General features: G+C 45.1%; 1 protein-coding gene across 3 annotated transcripts; it reads right to left on the bottom strand.

The window, feature by feature from the left end:
- Positions 1-1,871: 1,871 nt before the first annotated feature.
- On the bottom strand, positions 1,872-26,852 carry siah1 (siah E3 ubiquitin protein ligase 1). Of its 3 annotated transcripts, none has more exons than XM_035642147.2 (5): positions 26,620-26,852; positions 12,438-12,494; positions 6,408-6,589; positions 5,101-5,397; positions 1,872-4,294 (listed from the first exon to the last, which is right to left on the bottom strand). In XM_035642147.2, the coding sequence occupies exons 2-5, from the start codon at positions 12,445-12,447 to the stop codon at positions 3,923-3,925; spliced, it is 861 nt and encodes a 286-aa protein (XP_035498040.1). In that variant the 5' UTR covers positions 12,448-12,494; positions 26,620-26,852; the 3' UTR covers positions 1,872-3,922. The 3 variants fall into 3 exon arrangements, with proteins under 3 accessions (XP_035498040.1, XP_035498041.1, XP_035498039.1); XM_035642148.2 differs by lacking the exon at positions 26,620-26,852 and adding an exon at positions 19,029-19,084; XM_035642146.2 differs by lacking the exon at positions 26,620-26,852 and adding an exon at positions 15,586-16,655.
- Positions 26,853-27,779: the final 927 nt, after the last annotated feature.

Below are 27,779 nucleotides of genomic sequence, written 5' to 3'. Positions count from 1 at the left end.
AGTCTAGCTGTTTCCTGTGTGCTAATCTGTGCTAATTAGATTAAGCTCCATTTACCACACAAATATGAAAGTAGTATTAACAAAGCCAAAAAGTGCATTTCCCAAAATGTAAAACTGTTCTTAAAATTTGATATTACTATTTCATCCTTTTTTTTTTAATACTCTCCCCCTTCTCTGACCCCTCCTCTACTCCTGATAACACGGTCACACGCTCCCTAACCTTCAGACAGAAATCCCTAAATAACTGGACGAAGATTCAAGTGTTTCTCTGTATAACTCTGCATCGAGTAGAACTCCTGCAGAACACAAATCTATTCCTGTGTTTCTGTGTAGGCTGCTCCTGCTCTTGCCGCTCTACTGCTGCACCTACTTCACCACGTTAACCGGGGAGGGTAATAAAAAAAAAAGTACAATATCAGTGGGATGACTATTTGAGTTGTTTGGTTTTGGCCATGTGTGTTCTTACGGTAACCGTCTACAGATTTAGGCAACACGATCCTCGTACGTGCAGCAGAACCAAGCGAGCATCATTTCAACAAGCTGGGCATGTGTTCCACCATAAGTTTTATGGAATGCGATTCAGCGGCATCAAACATATTTAGCCAAACATTTGCTGAGACTGTACATTTTTGATTTGCTGATGAAGACGAACTGATTCACACCCGGGGCCTGAGACTCCCCTTAACCACCGAGCGCCTGGATTTAACTCCCAACATTCACATTCACTCATTTCTACAGATGAAGAGCTAAATGTTATAATATATATGATGTGTTACAACCTGTCAATATGACGGCATCTTCTCCATGAAGATGGAGAAGATGAATTTTGACTTAGTTCAAAAGATTTATTTTTTTCCGGAATCTCTCCCATTCAGTGACTTAAAATTATAATGCAAGATTAAAAAAATAAATAACTAATATATATATATAAAATCTCTTGTACACTACTGAAACAGAAGGATTTATGTTGCCTACACATGTAAATAGTTTGTTAATGATGAACAATGCGTAATAGGTTTGTGTTACTGCTATACAAAATGACGGACGTATCTCGTGATGAAGCAACGGCGAAGAAAGCGGCTCGCGATTGACGGCATCAGTCAGGAGTTCTGGACCTGACTGTGACCTTTGACCTGCGTAATTCTTTTTAAAATGGGAATCCACAACAGTTACACCCAAAGGCCGCTTTCAGACATGAACTCCAGAAGAATGATCTGGAAATTTTCTGGAGTTTGCTGCTCACGTGTGAAGAACGCAGCAGGGAACACGGGCTGGAACTAAGGATTATGTTTTATTATCTTATAATCTGTTGATTGTTTTCTCGATTAATCGATTAGTTGTTTGGTTCATGAAATGACGAAAAATGTCGATCGTGTTTCCAAAACCACCAAGATGATGTTTTGTTTTGTCCACACACCAAAGATGTTCAGTTCACTGTCACAGAGGAGAAAAGAAACCAGAAACCATTCACATTTAAGAAGCTGAAATCAGAGAATTTTGACAATCTTTTCTTTCATAAAAACTACTTGAACAAATTAATTGATTATCAAAATAGTTGCAGATTATTTAGCAGTCGATTACTAATTGATTAGCTGTTGCAGCTCTAGAAAGCAGCAAAGATTGAATAAAAACGTTTCGCTGACCTTCTCCGGAGCTTTGGACTACATCAGGCGGAGTTTACTTTGGTTTGTCCAGGAACTGAAGATGAAGCTCAAACTGGGCCTCGGGAAGATCATGTGCTTTGGACTGAGAGCTCCTGAAACATACAACTTAATGGGCTTGAAGGAGATGGTCATGTGTTACAAATGCAGGACTCCTCAAGGGTTGAATTCAAAACTCTACAACAAGAGAGAGGGAGAAAAGACCACCGGTATGAAAAAGATAGATTTATTTAATGACAAAATTAAAACAGAAAAAAAAAAAATAGTCAAGGAGTTTGAGGGAGAGCAGCAACATTTACTGAGACTCCACACGGAGAGAGAAGGGAGAGATGATTGGCTTTGACCTCCCTCCCTCCCTCCCTCCTCACAGACAGAAAGAAAAAGAAAAGACTTACCACACGAACAGAAAGGACAGAGAGACGAGAAGATGAGGGAGGGGGGACAATCCAACTCTTGTGGGGGGGAGGGGAGAAGAACACAAACCTTCAGGAGAACGACACAAACTTGCTTTTTAACTACAAACACTGAAGTTTAGCCACAAGTTTTTTTTTTACAACTGCCTTTTTAAACTTGTTTTTAAAAGTCATTACAAAAAAAAACGATTCGTTATGATAATCTCCATTTAATAATAACAATAGCAACATCGTAACGGTAGAAACTGTCCCTCGTTCCTGGGTGTGGGGGCCGATCGGTCGGACGAGTCGACGCCGGAGCGAAGAGGAAACGGGAGAAACGGAGCAGGCGTCTTTGCCAAATATCCATCACACACACACACACACACACACACACACACACACACACACACACACACACACACACACACACACACACACACACACACACACACACACACACACACACACACACACACACACACACACACACACACACACACACACACACACACACACACACACTCTTTCATACAAAAAGAAACAAACTAAAATAATTAAAAAGAAACAGACGTAAAAAGAAAAACCCCTACAGACGACGGTGAATCGACTGAAGCGCATTGTTGTTTTTCTCCTTGTTGTGAAAAACGAAACCCCTAAAAAAGACGACGTCCTCTCTCTTTAAAAATGTGGCGACACACACTTGATCTGTCCCACTATTCCACCTGCACACACTTGCACACACACTTGCACACACACTTACACACACACTTACACACACACACACACAGCCTGGACAACAGCCTGTAATGCCAAGACCTTGTGTTTGTGTGTGTGTGTGTGAGCACGCGCTGTCGTGTCCACTCAGTGGAAAGAAAAGAAATTAAAAAGAAAATCCAGGGCTGATGTCGCTGAGGGCCTTTGAGGGGTCGTCGACCGGTGTTGTCCGGGGGAGGAAAAACAACGTGACACCACGCGGATGTTTTTCCGGACGCAGATGGACCCTAGATGCAGGTCAGAGGGGGTCTCGGCTCCTGGTTTGCTACAAGTCATCTGTGCCAGTAATCCACGTGTCCGTCACATGTGGAGGGAAAAAAATGAAATATCCAAAATCTGTGATTAGGGAAGTTTTCTTTCCTGCTTCCAGTTTGAGCCACACGGTCCAAGAGTAGCTTGATCTAGACCCGTCTGAGGGGGTTCACAGACGGAAAGGAAAGCTTAGATAGCTGGCTAGCTACCTAGCACTGACCGGGGAGTCCGTGTCCGTGTGTGTGTGTGTGTGTGTGTGTGTGTGTTTGTGTGTTCGTCACTCGGCGGCGACCGGCCTCCAGGCGTCATGGAGCTGCAGTGTGTGAAATGTGTGAGGGTGAAGAGGAAAGAGAGAGAGACAGTAAAATACGAGTGGTGGGAGGGAGGTCGTTCCCGGACAGAGGGAGAGAGTGGGAGGCGTGACCGAGAAACGAGAAACTGTCCGACCGGACACGTCCTTAGTTTGTGAGCTCACATAAGTGTGTGTGTGTGTGTTTAGAGTCTGTAGCCATCATGACACAGTAATGTCCTTGTGTTTATTAATTCACCCACTCAATCACTCATCCATCCACTTACTCATCCATCCATCCATCCATCCCAAGCGCCCCCTGGGCCTCCACGGCTGCCCAATCAGACAGTCCGGTTTCCACGTCTCTAGGGGGTGAGGCAGAGAGCGGAGGTGGTGGTGGTGGTGGTGGTGGGTTGGGAGGAGGGCGCTGTGAGGTCACAACCCATTTGACCCCGCCCCCACCCCCATAAAGAAAATGCCCCCTTGACAAATCTGTAACTTTTTGACCCTCTTCTTCTTCTTATTCTTCTTCGTTCTTTTCGAAAAGCTTCCTAGCACATGGAGATGGTGACGTTGATGCCCAGGTTTCCGTTCTCGGCGAACAGCTGCGCGATGGACGTGTCGAACACCAGGCAGTCGCTGTTCATGATCGCCGTGGCGATGCCCTCGTGGATGGAGCGCGGCGTGGCCTCCCAGGTGAGGCGGCGCCGGTGCCCGTTGAGCTCCAGCCGGTAGGCGAAGTTCTCCGCCTGCTTGCGCGTGCCGATGAGCTGCACGATGGCGAAGAACTGCTGGTGGCCGTCGTACTTCTCCTGCTTCTCCAGCACCAGCATGAAGTGGAAGCCGAAGCACGACTGCATCATCACCCAGTCCACGGCGCCGGGGAGGTTGATGTCCGTGGCCAGGAACACGATGTCCTCGCCCTGGGGGGACACACACACAACAGGTTTCTTTAAGCCACTGAATAATCAGACATCTCTAGAGAAACCCAACACTGCTTCTTTTTGAGAATTTCCATATTTATTTATCATTTGGCGGTTTCTGCTGCACAGAATGTGCAGATACTACAATCAATGTTTGAGCAGCTCCTTGGTTTTATCTCCTGTCTCTTTAAGGCCACTCCGACTCCCTCCCAATGAAGCCCAGTCTGTTGTGATTGGTCAACGCGTAGGAAGTTCTCCTTCTCTCACTATATCCGCTAGACGTGCCTTATGCACTTTCGTGAGATGGAGTTGTCACCATCTTACAGAAGTGCTGGACTGATGACGAGGCGTCTTCTAGAGTTTTAGGAGAAGTGTTTTCTGTTGAGGGGGAGAGGAGCTCCCTTTATGCCTAGGGCACACTACACGATGAAAAGCCTGCTAGATATCTGAAAAAGGTCATCGAGGCCTCGGTGAGTCACTTTGATGGCGTCGTTGGTAGTTATAGCGATGGACATGGCGATCTAGTGCCTATTTGCCATCCCAGATTTCACGCTGATTTTCCTGATTTGATGCAGGTATAGGATTTGTCGGCGAGCTGAAAATCGCCTTAAAATCGTGTAGTGTGAACTCGACACTACCCCGACTCTGTTTTTATAACTTTGCAGGACTTTGTCCATTCACAGAAAACCTAAAACACACTGGAGGGACTGATTAAGCACCGTACGTCTCCCATGTAAAAGCAGGCAGGAGTGGGTTAGGGTGTGCTCAGCAGAAGAAGACGGGGACGAGTAGCGTGGGCGTCTGACCTGCAGCGTGGTGATGGACTTGTGCTGGTGCATCAGGTGGGGCATGACGGCGTCCAGGGAGCCCTGCCACTTGCAGGAGGCGCCGGGACACGGGCAGGAGTACGGCCGGAACTCGCACAGCTCCTCGTGCTCCGTTTTGTCCGTGTGGGGCAGCGTGACCTCGCAGCCCGACGAGGCGTACTTGCAGGGGAACAGGACCGAGTTAGCCACCTTCTCCATGGCCAGGTTCCGGATGGAGCCCAGCGGGCCTCGGCATGTCGGGCAGCAGGTGAGCTTGGGCCGGCAGTTGGAGCATACCTGCAGACGGACATGTGACACAAGTTAGAGTTTCCACGGCCCCACGGGGGTTATCGGCTAAGTGGACAGCAAACCGGCAGCCGGTGAGAGTTACATGCAAAGTCCCGCCCCCTACTCTGCTTTCTGATTGGCTATTGTTCGTTTGGTTGCGGTGACGGTTGGGTGGTCAGTTAGACGCAAAATATATGACGTGATTACTTAGGTACAAACGTTGGAGATTGAGGTTTACTCTCCAAATGACAAAATCTACTCTACTCATCTCTCAGACGAAAGATGATAGAATATTGATCATAAGCAATAATTTTATATCTTTTCATTCATGAGCTTAAATTGGATTTAAGTGGAGTGTTAGTTAAAATCAAATTCCAGGGTTCCTTTTTAATTCTTCCGTTTCAAAATTCCAGACTTCTCTTTAGATTTATTTCAGGCAACGTGTCATCAGAGTACAAACAGCTGGACGTTTATTTAGCAAATATTAATATAAAAATACATTTTAGAAGTTATTTTATATATATATTATATTCTGACTGTTTATGACAGTTGAGGTAGTTGTTCGAAAAGCTGTTTAGACTTCAGTCTTGAAACACTAATATTTTTCCATAATCTCTTTTTTCCATACTTACCCAGACCTGGAAATGATTCTAATGTCCATTATCACGATTAAATAAAACACGAGAGCAAAGAAGCTAAGTTTCAACTAAAGATATTTGACGCAGACGACCGTGGGATCATTATGTCAGGATTGCGATCGAGTTTTCGTTCTGTCCAACGAGAAATTATTTTAGTCTTCAAAAACCAAGTAACAATTCCATAAAAATTCTGCTGTATTATATATTCACAACAAATATCAACACTGTTTTTTTAAAGACTTTCTCAAAGTGTGAGATGACTCACACAGGAAACAAGTTCAACTGCTTTAACTTTACACGTTAGGGTCATAACTCAAACTTTGCAAATTAAAAACAAGAGCCAAGGAGACATCAGGCGGCTCCAGGCTGGACGGTACGTACCAGGTGTCCCGACTGGCACTGCAGGATGGGGGGCAGGACATAGTCGAAGCAGACGGGGCACTCGAACAGACTGGCCAGGTCACTGTTGGAGGCTGTGGTGCCTGACAGGGTGGGCACGCGCTGGGAGGGGGGGCACTTGGAGGTTCCAGTGGGCAGCGCGGTGGCAGTCTGGCGACTCATTTCTGATAACCAGAAAATATGACGTTTTTTAATAAATAAATGTTTCAAATCTGTGAGACCATCACCAGCATGTGTGGACATTTCCCCACCACGTAATAAACACGGACATTTTTTACATGAAAAGACTCTGATCTGACATTGGACCTCGCTGCCGGCTGCCTCGCTCTTGTGGTGCACTTCAAGTCGTGTGTAGCGTTTCCCATCAATTACCTCGACTGTGGCGATTCAAGACTCCAACTTAGCGTTTTTGTTGCAGCGCTGTGACTCTCTCTCACCCTCTCATTATTGTATGAGAAAAAGTTGCTGGAAACGCCAAAATTCGCAAAAACTTGCTCTAATTCTCAAAAAAAGTTTATACGCTGGCTTGAAGTGGTTTTGGCCTTTTGCAGGGGGAAAAAGTTGATGTGCAAAACGGGACGATGGAAACAACTTTGCGTGATAAATTCTGACGTAGCGAACAATCAACTCGCGTGACTTATCTGAGGTATGGTTGAGTGAGCCATCGTCTTATCGCCCTCGTTGTTTTCGGTTAGCAAACCTCTTCATCAACTGTTCCATTACAGCCGTGTTAAGATCGACGTACGTAGCCTAAGATGGCGGTATAGGCTACGTACGTCAACTGGTCGAAACACACGTAATTTGCATATTCTTTCTTAAAATTCCCTTGACGTTTTGATGGAAACATAGCTTCTTCTTCTTCATTGACCCGTCAACATCCTTAAAATGAACACAATATATCTTAAATCATTATTGTCAGTTCACTCTACTCAAGACTGTTGCTGCTGACACTTTCAAGTGCAGCATCTGATCAAGTATGGAAAGTTACTATTTTAAAAAAAAAATTAAGATTTTATTTTTTGATGAACGTGGGAGCTACTGCTGATACACGAAAGTGAACCAAATACGATTTATGTCTATAGCTGATATGAGACATTAAGTAGTTCGTCCTTCAGAGCTGACAAACAGCAGGAGATTGTCCCGAGTCAGACACATTCACAGCGACAGGAACATTTTCAGAACATTCTGTGAGTTTTTGTTTACCGTCATCACTCGTGAGTTTTAACTAGTGGACTGGCAGGAAATGTTCCTGAAAATATCTGGGGCAACATTAGGGTTCTCAAATTAGGTCACTGCTGAAAGTTTCGGGAAAATGCCTGGACTTTGGTGCATGTTTGAAAGCAGATTTTTTTCAATTATTTCAATCGACGTTGTGGCCGGTGTGCAAGTTATGTAATCGTTCCTGATCAACCGCGGTCAACCCCGGTGCTGTGACGACTCTGACTTCCCTCCTGCCCGCATGCTTTCACCAGTCACGTGACTCGGCTCACATGGTGACATGCTGAGCTACGACGTGGTTCCCACCATGCTTCATAGTTCTCACAGCTTCCAGTGTCGGGCCGAGTGGCAATTCACTCCACATTCTCGTTCTGTATTCTGCCACGACATGGGAAATCTATAATCATGGACCAGCTACAGAAGCAATTGTGGCATTTGTCTCAAACTATGTAATCTAGTCATCTTACCACACTTCCATTGTGTGTGTCTTCTATCGGCTACGAAATGTTTGTAACCACGGTGACTTTTGTGCGTCAGTCGTCTCAGGCAGCACAGACACTGGCAACTGCAAACTTTTTAGATTCCGTTTAGATTTATTTCGCAGAAACAACAGATGGAAACGTAGACGACACTTCAGTTTTCTCTCTTAATAGGTTAATTTACCTATGAACAACCAGACAGTAAAGTGAACTCAGATGTGTGTGTCTGTGTGTGTCTGTGTGTGTGTGTGTGTGTGTGTGTGTGTGTGTGTGTGTGTGTGTGTGTGTGTGTTTGTGTGTGTGTGTGTGGCTGCGGTTTCCTATCACGCTGTGCAGTTGCCTTGGTAACTGGTTTGTGGTCAAGTATGGGTTATGCCTGCAGAGACGGGAGGAGGAGAGGGTAGAGAGGAGGAGGAGGAGGATGAGGAGGAGGCAGCGAGGTGAGCTACCTTCCCCGTTTTAGGCACTCGGAAACTCCAGAGTGGAGTGCAGGTGAAAATGAGCGTTTTAAAATAAAAACCTAGTAATGTGGATGTAGCCAAAGAGAGGGTGGAGGAAGGGTGAGCAGGGGGACACGGCAAAATAATACCAAGCAGGACAAGAATCTATGAGGTGTGGCCTAAAAAAAGAAAAAGAAAAAAGAAGTAGAAGCTTCATACTGAAAAAGAAAGACTGAAAAAAATGCAGCCGGGTGTGTGGAGATTTAAAAAGGAGGGAAAAACAGGAAGGTGAGGAGGCTGTTTGGCAGGTCAGATCGTTTCAGTGCAGTAGAGGGGGTTTGGGTGTGTCGACACCCACTCTGCTACCTGGCATTGTTTGTCCTTTTATAGCTCTAGTGCCCACAGACAGACAGACAGACGGACGGACAGACGGACGGACGGACAGAGCCCAGAGCAGGGAGGAGAGAACATGTAGAGAGAAGGGACGGGGAATGTGAGTGGGAGGTGAAGACAAGAAGAGAATCAGGTGTCAGACGGACAGTACAAACAGCTGGGGGACGAGCAACCGCCGACAGAGTGCTGCCGAGCGCTCTCGTCACGGCTGCTCAGATCTCCTCATCGGCTAATTTCACAATTTGACGCACTTAAATATAAAATACTTGTTGGAACATCAGAGGAGGTCTTCTGAGATCCTACTTGGAGATTATTCTCATTTGAACTGGGATGTTTGGAGAACACAACATTTAGATTCCTCTCTTTGTTTTTTAAAAGAAGCAGTGTCTCCTTTTAACCATGTTGTGATGGAGATTCAATAAGTTAGACCCAGATCTTTTAGGCTCCACCAAAAACCATGAATAAATGTGATGCTTTAATCTACATCATCATCATCATCATCCTCTCAAATGTCTGGCTTGGTGACCATGAGCTTCACCAGCAGGCAGGGCTGCAAAGAGCCTCAGCGGTACAAACTGGATCTGCCCGCCTGTAAACACTTGATTTCAGATACTGTCTTAGCAGCTATTAATAGATCTCTTGAGTTGGCTAGCATGCTAGCTGCCGCAGCACTGAGTGAAGCGCGACCAAATTAGCTCGGGACATTCTGCCAGGCCAAGGCCAGGGTGACTGTCAGCTGGCATGCGACGCAAGAGTTATTTCACATGGGGAAGCTTGAAACAGGCGGTGGCTCGCTCGGCTTATCCAGCCTGAAGACAATGCTCTGCGTGTGACGAGAGGGACGGACTTCGGCTGTGGATCTGTTGAAATCCACAGAAAATATTGAGATACACCCAAGTTAGATTAATTTTCAAAAAGCCCAACAACTTTTAGATTTCTTGTGTTTATATTTGCTCGGTTATTTATCACTTCTCTAAGGACGTTCCTTAGAGAAGTCGCCAGCACATCTCTGACACAACATGACACAGAATGTGTCTGGAAAACGTGTTGACGGTTTAAGAAAAAAGTATATAAATACATACTTGCTATATATGGAATCAGAGGAGAGCATGATCTCTTTGCCTAAATGAGCCTTGATAAGGACTGAACAACTTAACACAGCAGAGGAGAAATTTCCACCTGCTGTGTGAGAGAGAGAGGGAAAAGATTAGTTTTAGTTTTTAAACGCATCACTGTTGCTACGGTTACGCTTTATGTCCACACTACTCCGGAGAGTTTTCAAGCGTCTAGACCTGAGAAGTGTGGTGACGCTGCTCCCCCCCGCTTTAGTTTGTAAATTCCAGGGGAGTGTTTTCGTATGAGCGCGCAAAAACTGAGAAGTCCGGAAACGAAGACAACGAGTCACCTGAATCCGCTTCCTGATTGGTTCTTATGAGTCAACACTCAACCACCAGCGGTGAAGGTGAAACACTTCCTTTCAATAACAGTTTTTGCTCGTTGACCCTGGGTGATAACAATGGAAGTCAGAGAGTAATGTCTACGTGTCTATTTGTCAATCTAGAAAAAAACAATTCTCTCAACATTTCAGAAGAATCCGCCTGCAGAAGATGCTGATCCTGTACGGTAATGACCGATGTTCCGAGGTTAATACAACAGGATGGATTCTGACTGCAGCTACGTGAGCAGAATTAAATGTGTGGCTAAACAAACTTCCCCCGAAACAGATGAACACTGGACCTCGACCAGGAGGCGCGGGGGGGAGGGGGGAGGCTTTCAGAGGGAACCGAGTTGCTTAACCAAAATCCCTGCAGGACCGTATTTAAAAGCTATTGTTTTAATTGTCATACGTTCAAGAACAACGATATATGGTCAAAAGACATTATCTGAATTCTGGCCGGGGGGAATCGGTGCTCATTGCTTCTCACTGGTGCGGAGCGATCTTTGAAAGAAGCCAGCTCAGTTGTGACTGATGTGATTAACGCATCGCTTCTGATTGGCCGAGCACCGCACAGGCCCTTGGAATTTTTTTTTTTTTTTTTTGGGAGGGGGGGGAGCAGAAATGTCAACGTCAGACTCAGAGCAAACTTTGTCACGCCTGTAAGAAAGACATTCATTTTTAACTTTTCTTCAGTGGATTAATGGTTTCAATTTCACAAATCTGCCCGTCTGCAGATCAGACCGCAGGTCACGAGAGATAGTTGGCAGCACGTTGGGTTTAAACAAGTTGCAACATGTCCGGCTAAAAAAGAAGAAGAAAAAAAAAAAAGAGTGTGCTGGGGGATAAACATAGCAGCACTTGTTAAAGTGGCACATGGGGGGGCGAAGAAGTGACACTGCCAAGATAAAGACTGTGCACAGATAAGCAGCAGGGCCCAGAGCTCTTTGCTGTTAGCAGGAGGTTTTTACAGCTTTTAACTGTCGGAATTCACAGATTTACTTCTCACAATGTCTAACACTGAAAATCGATGGCAGCTCGGAGAACATCTAAAACAAAAATTACACATCCAAGAATAACAAAGGGGGTACGACAAAGGCAGTGTTGTCAGACTGGGTGGTTTACATTTCCCCTCAGCCGTGAAAGGTACCAATTGATCTGGACGGGCAGTTATCATCTGAACGACTTCTTGTACCATTAGGAGCAGTTTCCACTGATTGAAAAATTGGCCGATGTTCCAGAGGTTTGGAGGAGCAGGAGCTGTCGCAGAGGAGGCAGAGATGGTAGAAGACATGAGGTGAAATGGGACAGGTGCGTGCAGGTTTTTCTAAAAAAACAACACGAGGTTACTACTCTTGGTTTCGGCTGCAGCAGTGGCGCACACCGCTCGCTTGGCGACTCACTGCAGCATTTTTTGGGTCAAAAATAACTCCGTTGAATGTGAACACGCAGAGAAAATGCTCCTCGTTACCGTCATGAAGTTGTGTGTGTGCATTTGAAACACTAATTGTACACAGCAAACCAGAACTGCTGACTGGGCTTACTTGATTTTGCAAAATGTAATCAAACATGGGTTTAAAAAAAGAAAACGCAGCTACAGATGTCCCCCCCAGAGTGACTCACTGAATGCATGGCGACATTATACTTCCTGTTTACTGTAAAAGGTTTAATTAATTCATGTAGATGAGGATTACTGATGGATAGAAAAGAAGAAGAAACGATGACTGGTCGGTGTCCAGGCTGTGATTAGGTGTGAACGGATGAAGTGGAAACGTGGGGCTCACATGCGCTGTGTGTGTTAAGGTGGGACTGAGAGGAGCGGCTGCTCTGCCTCCAGGGAGCGGAGGGGAAGGATGGTGGCAGAAAGAAAAGAAGAGCGGACGCAAACAATGACTCGACACAAAGCGCTCGGGAAGAGGAGCAAAGTGAGAGAGAGAGAGAAGATGGTGCATGGTGCTGCCCAGAGAGAGGAGATCAGGACTCAAGACACTCTGTCACAATCGCTGAAGACATAAAACCAAAAACAAACAGAACTATAAATACAGACCTTCGTCCATAAGATTTCCAAGTAAGGCTTTCGTCTTCTCTTGAAATGTGGGGACCTCTGTAAATTGAGAAGAAAACAAGGTAAACAAACATGACTTAGACGGACAAAGAGTCTGTGAATCCCAGAATAATCATGAAGGAACAGACAGGAAACGACATAAGAAGTATTCTGTGGTAATCATACAGTATGTCTCTGGTTCTGTCATTTCAGACACACACATGCTCAGATCAGTGGAAGCATATGAAGAGGATCTGACATTCAAGCTGACACAGTCTAATATTTGTGGTAGACATTTCCACCGTGATGACAGACTATATGAAGAGATCAGGAAAGGCCTGAAGTCTGTCATGCGCGCACACACAGACATGCAGAGTTCATTCAATGCATTTAAGCCACTTACTGCGCCGCTAATGCTAATGGACATTAGACTTTTACAACCATTGATTCCCAGTGTAAAGTTTGTTGGCTCCACTGTGTTTTCCCAGCACTGTTAATTCATATTTCATAAAGGAGCTGAATGAACTCAGCAACACATTTTGAGACTTTTCCCCATCAAAGGAACTGTGGATCCATTGATGGATTTTGCTCGGACGCAAACAAACAGTATTGTCCATTCACCACATACTGTAGCTACTACTGGCACAAAAAGATCAGTCTGACTTTAATATATAAGATATTTCATATATTTTTCAAGTCGGCAACACTAGAGCTGTTTTTGGACATGAACTCCGGAAAAATAGTCTGGAAAAACTGGGTCTGGATGTCTTTGTTGGGAGCTTGCCGTTCACGTATGAAGAACGCAGCAGGGGAATGTGTGGGACAGACCCGTTCACAACAGCAGGAAAATTTCCAGAATTCCTCCCGACAGTAAAAGTTCCAGAGCAACATTTGCAGACAGATGTATTTTCACATCAGAAGACGTTCTCGTCTTTGAAGAGATAGTTAAAAACATGTTGGGTTTTTTTCAACATTCAGAGAAAAGGCAATTATTGGATTATTGACTTCATGCAAATGTGTCCACGAATGAAACAATGTGCCTTGAAGCGGAGGGGGAGCGAGCCATTCTGATGAATCTGCACTATCCACACTCATCAGAAACAAACAAGGATCCCCTTTTCGACAAATCTCTGGCAGTTCAACAAAAGGGAATCCGATTTAATAAAGTTCCCTTCTATCTCTTCCAGCACAAACCCAGAACGCTCGAGGCGTGTGGACTTTTTCATAATGAACACTACACATTTGCGTTAAGTCGCCAAAGTCAACCTGCAGCGAGCAGCGACTCGCCTCAGACAAAACATAAACACGCTCATTCACTCGCTACAACGAGGCCCGCACACACACTGCAGCAGTCCAAACACACGGGACGGATATGAAAGAGGCAGATACTGAGATGAGATGATGAGTGACTGCCGACTGAACTCTGCAGCGGTGTAAAGAAAAGTTCAGCACGAAAAATACACAAAGAAGAAAAGTAGTGCAGAGGGAAAGGTAGCAACACGAGAGTCAGGCCGATTTCAGCTGTGGGAGTTATCGATGCTTTGATTTTATACAAACCGGTTCAACCAACCAATTACAAATTATCCTACAGCCTGTGCCGACAGTGCCACAGCACCAATTCCAACTTGTATTGTATTATCAATGATTGCTTAATATAACGTTGCTTGTAAATTGATAAACGGAGCCATTAGTTCATGACGAGCCGCGCGCGAAGTACTGTCAGCAACATGGAGGAGATCAAATGTCAGTGGAGGGAGAAGACCTGCACGTTGTGTCTCTTTACATGAACATTTGTGTGTTTTTTGGGCATGAATGGGGAAACCAAAGGAAACTAATAATGCACCAATATGTCACATGTGAAGTTGAACGGCTGTTGTGATGAATTGAAACACGATGTGTCGCTCAGCTGTCAGCTGATTTTGGTGATGCCTCACTCACCGATTCTTATTTAAGCCAAGTTTAAACAACACGACTTTCAAAGTCGTCGGATCGCTGTGCAGGTCACACTACAAAACTTGCTGAAATGTGATCGGGAGTCTTACAGTCGGGGGCTACAACTAACGATTATTTACATCACCGATTAATGTGTCGATCATTTTCTCGATTAATCAATTAGTTGTTTGGTTCATAAAACGTCATCAAATGGTGAAAAATGTCAATCGTGTTTCCCAAAACCCCAGGATGATGTTTTGTTTTGTCCACACACCTAAGATATTTAGTTTACTGTCACAGAGTAGCAAAAATATTCAGATTTTAGAAGCTGATACCAGAGAATTTTGACTATTTTTTCCTAAAAACTACTTGAACCGATCAATTGATCATCAAAATAGTTGATGATTACTTTAGTAATCTATTAATCGATTAACCGTTGCAGCTCTTGTTTAAAATGTTAATCGTTAATGTTAAATTTCAAGTTCCAATTTGTTTTAGAAATAGAAAAATCTGTTCTTATCATCAACCCTCGTTTTGTGGATTTTCATAAGGAAGAGGTATCGGTTCTGGCTCCCTTTAGGTAACGGTACCTTTTCAGCACAGGTATCGGGGAGAAACCCAAACGATACTGAGTCAAGTCCTTTACCGAGTGGTAAAATTCGGTCACCTGGCTCGTCGTTTGCTTCACATCAACCTGGTTTGCAAACTTTTACGCTGGTCCATCTGTCGCGAACATGTTAGGACAAATAAAGATAGGGGAAAAGAGTTTATGTGAAAGAGGAGAGAGACGGACGATGGATGGAGGGCACGAGGAGAGGGGGGGAGGCAGAAAACAAGCTGGGCTTCCACACAAACATGCCATTCTTTGTTCTCAACCCATGGCCCACTCTTCTCTCAGTCACACACACACACACACACACACTGACGTACAGTGTTCATACACAATGCCAGATATAATTCACAACATCTTCTGTACTCACCCACACACACAAACTATTGAACATACAGTTTGCATACGCGCTCAGCAAGCTCGCTGTAAAAATACAAAACATCGACCTGCTGCAAACACAGCTGAGACGCACCAAGGAAAGGAATTTATGACGTTTTACAACACCTTGGTTGCAGCTGGAAGGACAGAACTAAATCAGCTGATGAGGAGAACACCAGTGCAACAGTGTCATGTGCATTATCTTTTTTTTTTTTTAAAAGCTCCCTTCACCTTTAGTCTTGTGCACGCTCCTCGTGGCTACACACGAGAAGAGTCCGAACAGGCAGTTCCAGGGTGGAGCTTGCAGCGCTACGCTAGCTGGCTTCAGATTCACTTGGAGCAGAGACATGGGGGCAGAGCGTTCACACAGCCCCTCCGTGCCATACTTCTCCGGCCTTTTCCATGGAAACCACACACTGTTGCTGCCGCTGCCGCTGCCCTGAGCATACCACAAAAAAGGAGGATCATATTTCTTCCCCTCGGCCCCCCATTCGCGCACACGAGGGGTCCGGGAGCGAGCTGTAATGAAAGAATGAACGCTGTGTCCGGACTTGGGGCAGACGGGGACGGTTAAAGAGTCGGAAAAATAAACGCCCGCGAGGGGTTGGGACGGGAGAGAACAGAGAGCAGAGTGCCGGTGCCTTTGTCAACGCAATCCCCGAATATACGAAACATGAAAAGTCCTTCAGTCACGGAAAAAAAGAGAAGCCTCTGACGTCCAGCAGGCGTCCGTCGACCCTCTGCCTATCCAGAACCAAAGTGAACGCCAGGAAAGCACCAGGCAGGTTGCTAGGTGCTAGCGCTGCAGCTCGGAGAAACAGAAGGTCACTAATTTGCTTTCTCTCCCACTGAAAGCCTCGCATTAGTCCGCGAGCCCGTCTGTCAGTGTGTGTGTGTGTGTGTGTGTGTGTGTGTGTGTGTGTGTGTGTGTGGTCAACTAGCCACTCCCTTGGCTGCTCCCGGGCCGCTGAGAAACTGGAGGCAACATGAGATATTTCGGTTAAGTCACTTTAGATTTCCCTCGAAGCCGGGTCGGTTAAAGTTCCACCTTTGTTTCCCCTTTGCTGCCAAATGTTCAGGAAGTGAAGAGACTGCCGCTGCGCCGACAAAGACCGGTTCCCAAAAATTCTAGTTTTGCAGCAAAACAAAAGTACAATGCTCACGACAGAAACAAATATTTTGTTGAGCAGAAGAGTTGCTTGAAGATGAAACAAAGCTGGCTGTGCTCCCCCCCGAGTTTCCTGCTGGGGGAAAACGGTGGAGAGGGAAAGTCCCAGACAAAGTGTCTCTCTTCCTCCCTCCCTCTCTCCCGCCGACTTTCTCTCCTCTGTGCTCTTTTATTCAAGCTATGTTCTCTCCGTCCCCTGGAGTGTGCTAGGTGTCACTGCTGCTCGGTGTGTGTGTGTGTGTGTGTGTGTGTGTGTGTGTGTGTGTGTGTGCGCGCGCGCGCAGGACATTGAAGCTATAAGCCGGCATCCAGTGTCAGTCCACACAGAGCATGCTCGCTCACACACCCTGCCCCTTCGCCCTCTCAGCTGCTCTCAACCCAAACACACAACCTCTTCTTTCTGTGCAAAACTTCATTTTCTCTCGCCCGCCAACTCGACTCTTACACATTTTTCCTTTGCCTCCTCCCAACACTTCCTCTGTGTGCCTGCGGCTCCCACCCCCCCTTTTTCCTGCATGTACACTTTCTTACATGGCTTTCCCTGCATTTTTTCCCCTCCAGGATGGAGAGTCTCTCTCTCTGCCCCCCTCCTCCCTTCGCCGGGCTATGTGGTTGTGAGAGTCTCAGATTTCAGTCTTGTCTGGCTGCAGGCAGAACCACCAGCTGCCCTCGTCGACACCAAACCTTTCTGCTAGAGCGGTCCCAAACGATTCTTTTTCAAACGATTAATCTAGCGATTATTTTTTCGACTAATCTAACGATGAATTTTTGGGACCGGTATCCCACCTCAGCCGGCGCGCGCCGGCCCTCGCTTTCATTGCGCCACGGGATTTTTGAGTAGCGAGCCCTTTGACTCGCGCGTGCGTTAGACTCCTTGGTTGGGCTGGGCGATATATTGAGTTTTTAATATATATATTGATTTATTTTCAAACAAGATATAGGATAAGAAAATATCGTGTATATGCCTGTTTCTCCTCTCCCTGTCTGTCCCTTGCACACAACTTCGCCTGGCCCCGCCCCTCTTCCTGTCTTAGCCCCTCCCCTACCCACTCACTCACACACAAGTCCTGCATGCAGCACCAACACGGACACAGACACAAACAAAAGTAAAGCAGGCGAAGATTATTACAATTGGCTCGATCATTTGGAGAGGGATTCCAAGTTTCAGATGTGTAGAGAATCCGGCAAACAGGTTGCAACTAAAAGTTTCGAGCATTTACTACAGCGCCATAAACCGCAGGACGAGGAGTGTGTAAAACGCCGTGCTTGCAACCCAGAGCTTGAAGCCTTCGCAGCCTTCTGCGCCGACACAAACGCCACCACTGGCCTGGAGTATGGGACAAGAGTTAATCTAGTTGTTTGGGGCGACTCATCGACGCAAATTATTTGACTTATTACGAGTCGTCCCTCGTGCTCATTCTATTGACTTCCTCTCACAGCATTTGCCACAAAGTAATGAGTGTACACATATACCCTCACATCTAATAAACCTTCAAAAACTCAAGTCAAGCGTACCTGACGTTACCACCGAACTTAAATGTGATGCATTTCTAAGATCAGGGGACAACACACCTCATGACTCAGTCATTCTAGATATGTAAAACGTTTCCTTTCTTCGACAAAGGCTCATTCCCCTGCACACACACTCACTCAGGCTTCCTTTCTTTAAAAAAACACCAAAAAAACGAAACAAGACACTTACAGGAAACTGAGCCAGGCAGGAAAAGAAGCTCAAGTGAAAGCGAAAGATCCGTGAGAGCCAGAATCTGTGAAGTCAGCAGGAGAGAAGAGCGACAGTTAGCGTAGTGAACGCTGAACGATACGCTGGCACCCAATTCACATGAAGCACTTAAATGCATCTCGGGCGATTCAAGGGCTGCTCTCCCGACATGCACTGAAGTCCGGACATCTTCCTCACTTTTCCTGAAGGGACGTATGAGAGAATGTAAATGTCCAAAAATGTTGCACTGAACATTTCCTGGAACTTTTCCTGTCAGGGCCCTTTTAAAATGTCCACATGAGTGAGCACGTGAGAAAGCGGCAGGAAAATCTATGCAAGACTCACGGCGAGCGAGTGGGCTACTTGAAAAATGGCTGATGACATATCGACAGAACCAAACACAGATGTAACCTACTGAAGAAGAAGCGTTCATGGAGCCATTTTTTTTTAAGGTGACATGCTGTTCAACTGGCAGTTTAGCCTTTTTAGAGCCCTCTTGGTTATTTGGACGGAGGGGGTGGGCCTGACAGAGCTCGTCCACTGAACGTCCACCTACATCTTCAACCTGCACCCATTGGACGGTACCAGCTGTCAATCACTGCATATGGTGTTTCATCCATTTGACTCTAAATGGAAGATAATTTACAAAACAAATGTCACGCTGAATTGAAGAAGACTTGAAACTAGAGCGTGAACTCCTCAGAAAAATGTTTACTGACGTTATGGATCAAGTGAGAAGAAGAAGAGTCATTTTTTTTTTTTTCACAGGCTTTTATAGGAACTGACTTGTTTTTTGCAACCAGCGGAGTCGCCTTCTGCCGGGGAGTCCAGAGAATACAGGCTTCAGGCACTTCCGCATTCGGCTTCACTTTCCGGACCCGGTGACTGCGTCCATTTTTTTTCTATATACAGTCTGTGGACAGTGAAAGCACATTGAGACTTGTTCAGCTGGCAGCAAGGACACAGAGGAGGCTCACTGCTGTTTTCTCTTCACCATCGTTACACGGCATCTGTTCACATTATCACAAGACAATATAAACATAATGCAGTCAGAAAATTCAGCGGCACAAAAATTATGGGCACAAAGAGAGCCCCGCTGTGACGCGCGCGCACACGGAGCTATAAAACAGCACAAGTGACCCTAGTCACGGCCCAAAGTGTGCTATTAAAGGGGCAGGGCAGCGGACACAACAATGAGCCATCTGGACGCAGCAGCAGTTCATCTGCAGAGACCCGGGCACTTCATCACCTACAGCCAGGGGTTAACAAAGGGAGAGAGGGGGGGAGGGAGGGGACAGGGAGAGAACCGGATTATTTACATCTCTAACACGCGATGTCTGAATTTTGCCGAGGCCAACAAAGCATCGCTGAACTGAAAATAAAGTAAGAGACGACAGGACGAGGGCGGAGTTGGGAGGTGTGCAGAGCACGTCTTTGGCAGCGAGCTCGTAAAATACGCCACAGCTGATTTGTGCGCACGCCCCGAATTTCCATACGAAACAAATTCTGCTGTCATGTCTGTCTACAGTCTGGTTTTTAATGATCTGGTGTGAACCGCTGAAGCTAAGTCAAAACAAAAGGCTACCTGTCAAATGCTACTTTGGATCACATTAAGTCTCCATTTGCGGATTAAAGAAATGTGCCGTCAATTTGTTAACGTTGCTTTCTTAAATATAACTGTCACATTTGCCGCTCGCCACGTTTTATTTTCATAACTCGTAGATATGTACAGGCAGAAATGGACACGTTTGGAAAGGTTGACGCGGTCGCCCGCACTCCCTTCCTGACTGGTTCCCATCAGTCACCACTCGACTACCAGCAGTGAACACAAACACCGACTGTCAGGACAGGCTCCACCCCATCGTTGACCCACGAACAGAAAACGCTGCTCTTACTTTTCACCATCGTTGAGTATTTTCTGTAACTTAGCAACTGGCAGTGTTGCGTGGACACTCTTGCTTTCTGTTTACACTGGCTTGCACGTTCCAAGTGGACATGAATGGTCACGTGATCTGCGTTTTCAGTCGCGTTAGTATGGACGTGGATTAATACCGACTCTCAACTAAAAACACTCGCCTGGACAGAGGTTGTTCAAGTTTTAAAACGTCATAGTTGGGATGTAGCCCGAGTTAGTCAGCCCTAGGTCTGTTCGACCGCAGGGGAATTTTGTATATTTGTACAAATCCTTTTGAACATCACAAAAAGGGGACATTAACATTACTGTTCCAACCGCTCTAATGTGTAAGCGGCCAAGCCAATGAAACGAGTCAGGAGCCAATTCACTTTTAATGAGAGGTTCTCCCATCTGACTCAGAGCTGGATAAGGTAACGGAGGAAACCACTCTTTGAAAAAAACACGAGGCAGTGCATCGGCAAGTGACAAGTGTTGCCTGTATCAGCTGGATTAGGTTTTGGTTCAGGTCATTTTTGCGCATACAACTCAACGTAGAGAGCTGTATAATGACAACATTTATAAGATGAACGTAAAAGAAGTGAGGTCCTCACAGAGTGAGCTCTTAGACAGAACATTTATTTAGCCGTGAGTGTCGGAGTATGTTTGGGAATGTGTGTGTAGCAGCCAGCTCAGGCCAACGAACTCAAACAGAAACAACAAATCCTGCACATTTCCTTTAGGGGCAATGGTAGAACTTCTTTCACTTTGGCAGTCACCTCTTTTCCACAGCAGAGAGAGAGAGAGGGGGGAAAAAGCAAGACGACAACAGCGCAGCTTAGCAGCTAGTTACCATGGAGAAGCCGCACAGAGCGGGGATATCATGGTGGGGGGAAAAACCACACACGCACACAACACACACACCTTGTGACTAACATTCATGCACAGACAAACACACACACACAGCGATAAAGCAAGCAGGGACTCCCTTTGGCATTAGTAAGAGATCTAGAATTACCTCACTGCTACAGAGCCAGTGAGTCACTGTCACACACACGCGCAGAGAGAGAGAGAGAGAGAGAGAGAGAGAGAGAGAGAGAGAGAGAGAGAGAGAGAGAGAGAGAGAGAGAGAGAGAGAGAGCTGCTGTCGATGTTGTGGGGACGAGCTGAGCTCTATTCACTGGACGTGTGCTGCTGATGCTGTAACCAATCAGGTTGCAGTTTACATCCGCGTCTGTCCAGATTCTGAAGGAATTCAATAAAGAAAAAAAGTACATAAGGAGTGTATCTCTTCATTTGTGATATAGAAATTAAACACACACACACACACACACACACACACACACACACACACACACACACACACACACACACACACACACACACACACACACACACACACACACACACACACACACACACACACACACACACACACACACACACACACACACACACACACACACACACACACACACACACACACACACACACATGATCTAATCAATCAGCAGCTTCATCTAGGATCGAGTGTGACCAGTGTCTCCCCTTCTCTTCCTGTGTTGTGGGTTTGAATAATGAGTTTCTGCAGAACATTACGATGACACAGTGCAGTTGATCTCTGACCCTTTTGGCTATAACATGTCACCACTTCATTTTTATCCTCAGAGGCATGTGAAATTTGGTCAGGGGGTGAATTCTTAAGTTAAAGCCAAAAACGCGCTTAGTGGGGCCACGGTGACCTTGACCTTTGACCACCAAATTCTCGTTGATGCATGTCTGAGTGCGAAAGAACATTATGTCATATTTGGAGAAATTCCCACAAAGACAAGAAGGAGATGTACAGAAGAAGAGTGACCCGGAATGCTGGCAAACATACACACGGCATCTCCTCCAGCCCCTTGATAGAATAAACATCACAAGAACACACCGTCAGTACGTATAACTATCCATATATTGTTAAAAAATATAGAATAATGATAAATATTGATGTTTGGTTTTGTCGACATATGACTCAGAAACATGTTATTACATCACTAGAGCTGTAAAGCTTGAGACTGGTTTAGAAATGTCACATGGCACGAGTGCAGTGTGTTTGTAACCATGTGACACTGTACACGCTCAGGCACACAGGTGGTCAGGTGACAGACGTTTCAATACGAGAGATGTGTGAACTAAGCTTTTTGGATATACGGAAAAGTTGATAAAAATTTTTTTTGCCATGGTTATTCAGCCAAAAAAGATCTGGTGCATCACTGTGTCTGAGGCATCTTTTCAGACACAAGCATTAATAAATAACAAGTCCAAGCAACGTTTTCCAGGAAAGACGGTGCCATGAGGCATTACAGAACAGAATTCAATCTGAAAGAAAAAATCATTATAGAAAAAAAATTGGTTTTGCACATTTTGTATATGTACAATTTAGATTAGAAAATAAAGGCTATTACATAGAGCGCGCTACTGAAAAATGTTCTTTGATACGATTAAAAGTGAAGTAATAGTAAAGTAATGGGGAAAGATTGATTTACTAACAGGCATGGTGAAAAATCCCCAAAATGCCAAATAGAAATATTAAGCGAGACAGCCATGCGCTACTCATTTTTAATCCATTTGAATTAATTGTGATTTTTGGGAATGAACTAGTCGACACTCTTGATTAACAGCCCTCCCATCATACGATGGAGTGACAGCAGGAGCTCAAAGGTCAGAGCCGACGACCCCTCGGCTAGATCGCAGCAGGTTGTCTGAACCCATCAGCGCGAGCGTGTGTGACTCAACTATATGAGCACACACACATGTGCTTACATCATCCTCGCTGCGGAGCTCGCATGATTAATGACACAGAAAAGGCTGCGTACCGGCCGGAGCTACTGTACGTCGGCTGCCAAGTCGTGTTTCCCTTGTGTGAGGGGAAAATCTAAAACGTTGACAATTGTGAGAATGAGTCAAAATAAAAGTGTTTATTTTCAAAGCATTCACATATTTTCTATACGAATAAACATAGCTTCAGTTTGCGCCACAACAACTGAGCTACTTTCCCGCTTTATTTTCTTGCGGCCAACCGAGTACGAGGATTTCATGAGGATGAGTATTTCCTGCATAAATCCCCCATCATCTTGGCATCTGTCAACATGCATCCATATATGAAAACCATGCCGGTGGCTACGTTACAACTAAGCCTCTCTAAAAGCTACCGAAAAAAACCCTGTGTGGGTCAGAACAAGTTCATCTCTGTTGCTGCTGCTGCAGAACAACAAACACTGTACTACACGGTCTGCAAAAAAAGAAAATAAATAGCCAATTGTTTTTGCTCAGGATGGAAAACTTCTGCCCGCCCATCTGCCCTCCTCTGAAGGCCCGACTCGCCCGTAAGTCAGGGATGATGGAAAACTGAATCACCCAAGTTGAACCTGAGCAGAGTCAGATATAATGGATGCTGCGTGTGCAGGTGTGCAGGTGTCAAAACCCTTTAAGAGAGAGGGGGAAAGAATGTTCCTCTGGGTTTTTGTGATGGAGCCTCAGGGAGAATTACAATTTGGTCTGGAAACCTGGCGTTTCCCCTGATTTATTCCCATTACTCCATCTTGTACTTGGCTCTCAGAGTCTGATGCCTGAATCCCTGAGTAGTCTTTAGTGCGGCTCCAATGCGGCAAAATTACTCAAATTAGTGTAATTATTCAAACACAATGATACTCGTCGCACAGGTGGTTGTCGTTACGAAAGGTTTTAAATTTGGCCCCTTTATATCGTTTAATAACCTCGGGGGACCCAGTGCTATTCCACCTGCGGTAACAAAAAGCCAGACTGTATATACTTTTTGTTTAAATACAATACACATCCAACTCTAATTTCCGTTTCGAACTCAACATACAGATCACAGGCCGACGAGCACTGAAGGGAGAGCTGCCACATTTGTATGAGCAGAACTTTTCAACAGTTTGTTTCAGACAACTGACGTTGCGTTAACAAGACCCACTGCTGACACACACTACAACCTGAGTAATAGACGATAAGGAAATAGTGGTACATTATACAGCGTTTAATGCGTTTTCCATTTTTTTTGTCAAATCTTCTGACCTAGGGATGTTCCCAACAACTGATTTCTTGTTAAATAGACACAAAATATAAATTGAGACACCTCTTCTAGTCTAAAAGTCAGGAACCACACAATCAGAAAACCAATTTTCTGCTCAAAATTTGGTACCACACTGTCTGGCACCAGCTTTTTAACTTGCAGATTAACGTCCACATGCCTGTGCTGAATGTGGTTATGCACCACTCCACTCGAGGCTGCATAGGAGTTTATTTTCATTTTCTAGATGAAAATACTGCCAGGCCACAAATGGTTTAACAAGATGTCATGATGGCCCACTTACTTTCCACCTTGCTGGTTTACAACATACGGGCATCAGCAGGGGAAGAGGGAGGGCAGAAGTCCTGGCAAGTGGTAAAGTAGCTGTGTAATATCTTGGATGCAACAGTTGATTGTCATGGTACATTTAATAAAAAAAAAAAATTAAAAAAAAAAAAAAATATATATATATATATAAACCATCAGTTCAACCAACTAGTATTAGTTACAAACAAAGATGGGATGTCACGAAAGAGTCGTCTTCATTCAGCTGGTTGTCGGTTTTGTGATCACGTGCAAGACAAATACTTTGTGTTGACATTTCATTCAAAATAGATGCGTCGACGCTGCAACTCAATCTCCACAACATGTCTGATATGGAATAAGGAATTATGTCATTAACATGAATCAAATCACTCACACACAACACACACACACACACACACAGACTATCCACATGCAGTTGACACAACAGTGACGTCAGTCTAAACATGCTGAGTCAACAAAGTCTGCATATCTCTGTTCCACTTTAAATATTACATAGCCATCTCTGGTCATGCAAAACAAAAACACACACACACACACACACAGGACCTCACAACCATGTTCTGTTGACACAACCATACGGCCACTGTGTATTTAACATGTTTCCACTGTCTTCCATAGCTTATCTGCTTCCTAGTTGCCTGAAGTCTGAGAACGTTTTGGCTACAGGAAGGCACTTGCCATTCTCTCTACTCATCATAATAAATCATCTCCTGAGTTACAGGCCAACAAGCGATGCTTTTCCAAATTGCAAAACCAACTCTCATCCAAGCCAATTTCAATCTTTGAAGCTTCATGCATTGATGGAGACGCCACAATAGTCACTGAAGACCGATGAGGATGTTGCACCTTTTCTAGCCCTTTGTTTACCTTTGTGTTCATTAGTGTTAGTGGCCATCCCACCTCAACCTCCACCAAAACAACAAAATGTGCTCTTTGATGACATCATCTTCCCTCGCCCGAGTGAACGTCATCATCAAAAAAGGGTCAGACCGTGATGCCTTCAGGGCCGTCAGGTAGTCCAGCTTCTGACAGCACCGCTCATCACAACATCCACAGGTGTTCGTGTTGACGACCAAAAAAGTGAATTAAACAACAAGTGATATACAAGCTGATCAGAGCCATCTGAGGTGACAACAACAACAACAACAACAACTACAAGCTGACATTCACTCGTCATCATCCCTGACACACACACACAGTCACGATGGGATCTTCTGCAAGCCTCGGCTCCTTTTCTTTTTTGGAGTAAACATTAGTCATCACTTCATCCACAAGCCACCCACACACACACACACACACACACACACACACACACACAACAACAACATAAAAACAGAGAAACCAGGTTCTGCCAGTAACGCCGGCTGCAACACAAAACAAAAGCCACGACTTTCAGGTTTTCCTGTCGACCTGATCCAACCTGCTCCCCTCCGAAAGGAAACACGGCCCCAAAGACGTAGCTGATACAGATAATACAAGGCCTCGTCTTTCTGCCGTAAAGCAGTGGACCCCGTCGCCGAAAAAACAGCTAGCTTGATGCGGCGACGTGCTAGCTTAGCAAACCGTGCGAACAAGCTAGCACACCGACACGTTAAATGCTTTTTCTTTTTAATTGCACAGTTCGGTGACGTATATAGAATGTGTTGGCTCCACAGGGGGGGGGGGGCACGACAGTCGACTGCACACCGAGGACAAGTGTGCATTTGTGTAAATAAAACAAAAACGCCATGACAACAAACGAGCTAGCAAGCTAGCTAGCAACGTAGCTAGCCTTTTTTTTTTTCTCTTCTACATTTGCCAAGCTCGGCTATAGCTAACAAGCTAACGTTAGCATTGCGCTAACGAAAGGAAGCTAACGTCTGCTGTTGCCCCCCCCCCCCCCCCCCCCCCATCACCACCGCAACACACACTCTCTCACACACAAACACACACACACACACACACACACACACACACACACACACACACACACTCTCTCTCTCTCTCTCTCTCTCTCACTCACACACACACACACACACACACACACTCACAAACACACAACACTGCCGCTGTTTCCCTTTAGCCGCAGCCCGGGCTGTTAGCCTCACCTCGGACGAAATATTCCCTTCAGCTCGCTGCGGGTGTTTTCAGCTGCGTGTGCGGCGGCGGCGCCGGGGCTGAGCACGGGGTCCCTGGCTGTTGGCCGTCTTTCATTCGTCAAGCCTCGGCTCTCTTTTCTCTCTCCTCTCCCCTCACTCACACACACACGGTCGCGCTGCTCGCGGATCAGGAGACGAGACGCCAGGCGTTAAGTAGCAGCCGCTCCGGAGCGCGCGCGCAGTTGTTGAAGTTTGTCGCGGGGGCGCGCACAGCACGAATCACACACATGGAAAAAAAAAAGAAAAAAAGAAAAACACACACATACAAATACATAAATAAATAAACACACACACACAAACACACACACACACAGACATACAAATACATAAACACACACACACACAGACACACACAGACATACAAATACATAAACACACACACACACACACACAGACACACACAGACATACAAATACATAATATCTTTTTTGTACATATTCTGTTACATCTTGTAAATACCTATTGCTTTTTAAAAAAAAATATTTCTATATTCTTCTGTCCACTTTGCTGCTGTAATGTCCAAATTTCCCCATTGTGGGACAAATTATCTTATAATTTATTTATTTTTTTAAAGAAATGAAGAAATAAATAATCTAAGACGAGAACTTGAAGCTGTTTTCGCCTGTTTGATAAATGTCAATGTACTGTACTCTATTGATTCTTGCACTTTTGGGTAATATCTCCATGGTTGAATGCAAAGCTTCTGCCAAAATGGATGTAATGTAATATAACCAAGGGAGAAGATTGATAAATAATCCCACTCTACTCAATACACACACCACCATCACCAGAGAATCAAGTTTGGCAGTCAATAGTGTTTTACTTGACTTTCTCTTCAAAATGCAAACGAAAAAAAAATTATACATATATACAGTATATATATATATAAACACCACATACGAGCTGCAACAGTTAATCAATTAGTAATCGACAACTTAATAAATCGACAACTATTTGGATCAAGTAGTTTTTATGATAAAACAAACAGTCCAAATTCTCTGATTTCAACTTCTTAAATGTGAATATTTTCTGGTTTCTTTACTCCTCTATGACAGTAAAACTGAATATCTTTGGTGTGTGGACAAAACAGAAAACATCATCTTTGGGGT

Source organism: Scophthalmus maximus, chromosome 7, assembly GCF_022379125.1.
Source record: "Scophthalmus maximus strain ysfricsl-2021 chromosome 7, ASM2237912v1, whole genome shotgun sequence".
Lineage (NCBI taxonomy): Eukaryota > Metazoa > Chordata > Actinopteri > Pleuronectiformes > Scophthalmidae > Scophthalmus > Scophthalmus maximus.
This window is presented reverse-complemented; position numbering and strand designations above follow the sequence as displayed.

Coding starts and splice junctions, on each gene's coding strand:
- siah1 (XM_035642146.2), bottom strand. CDS start 15,703: ATGTCTCTGCTCCAAGTGAATCTGAAGCCAGCTAGCGTAGCGCTGCAA. Junction 12,495..15,585: donor GAGCGTGCACAAGACTAAAG/GTGAAGGGAGCT, acceptor CTCAATTTACAG/AGGTCCCCACATTTCAAGAG. Junction 5,398..6,407: donor AGTGCCAGTCGGGACACCTG/GTACGTACCGTC, acceptor GTCCGTCTGCAG/GTATGCTCCAACTGCCGGCC.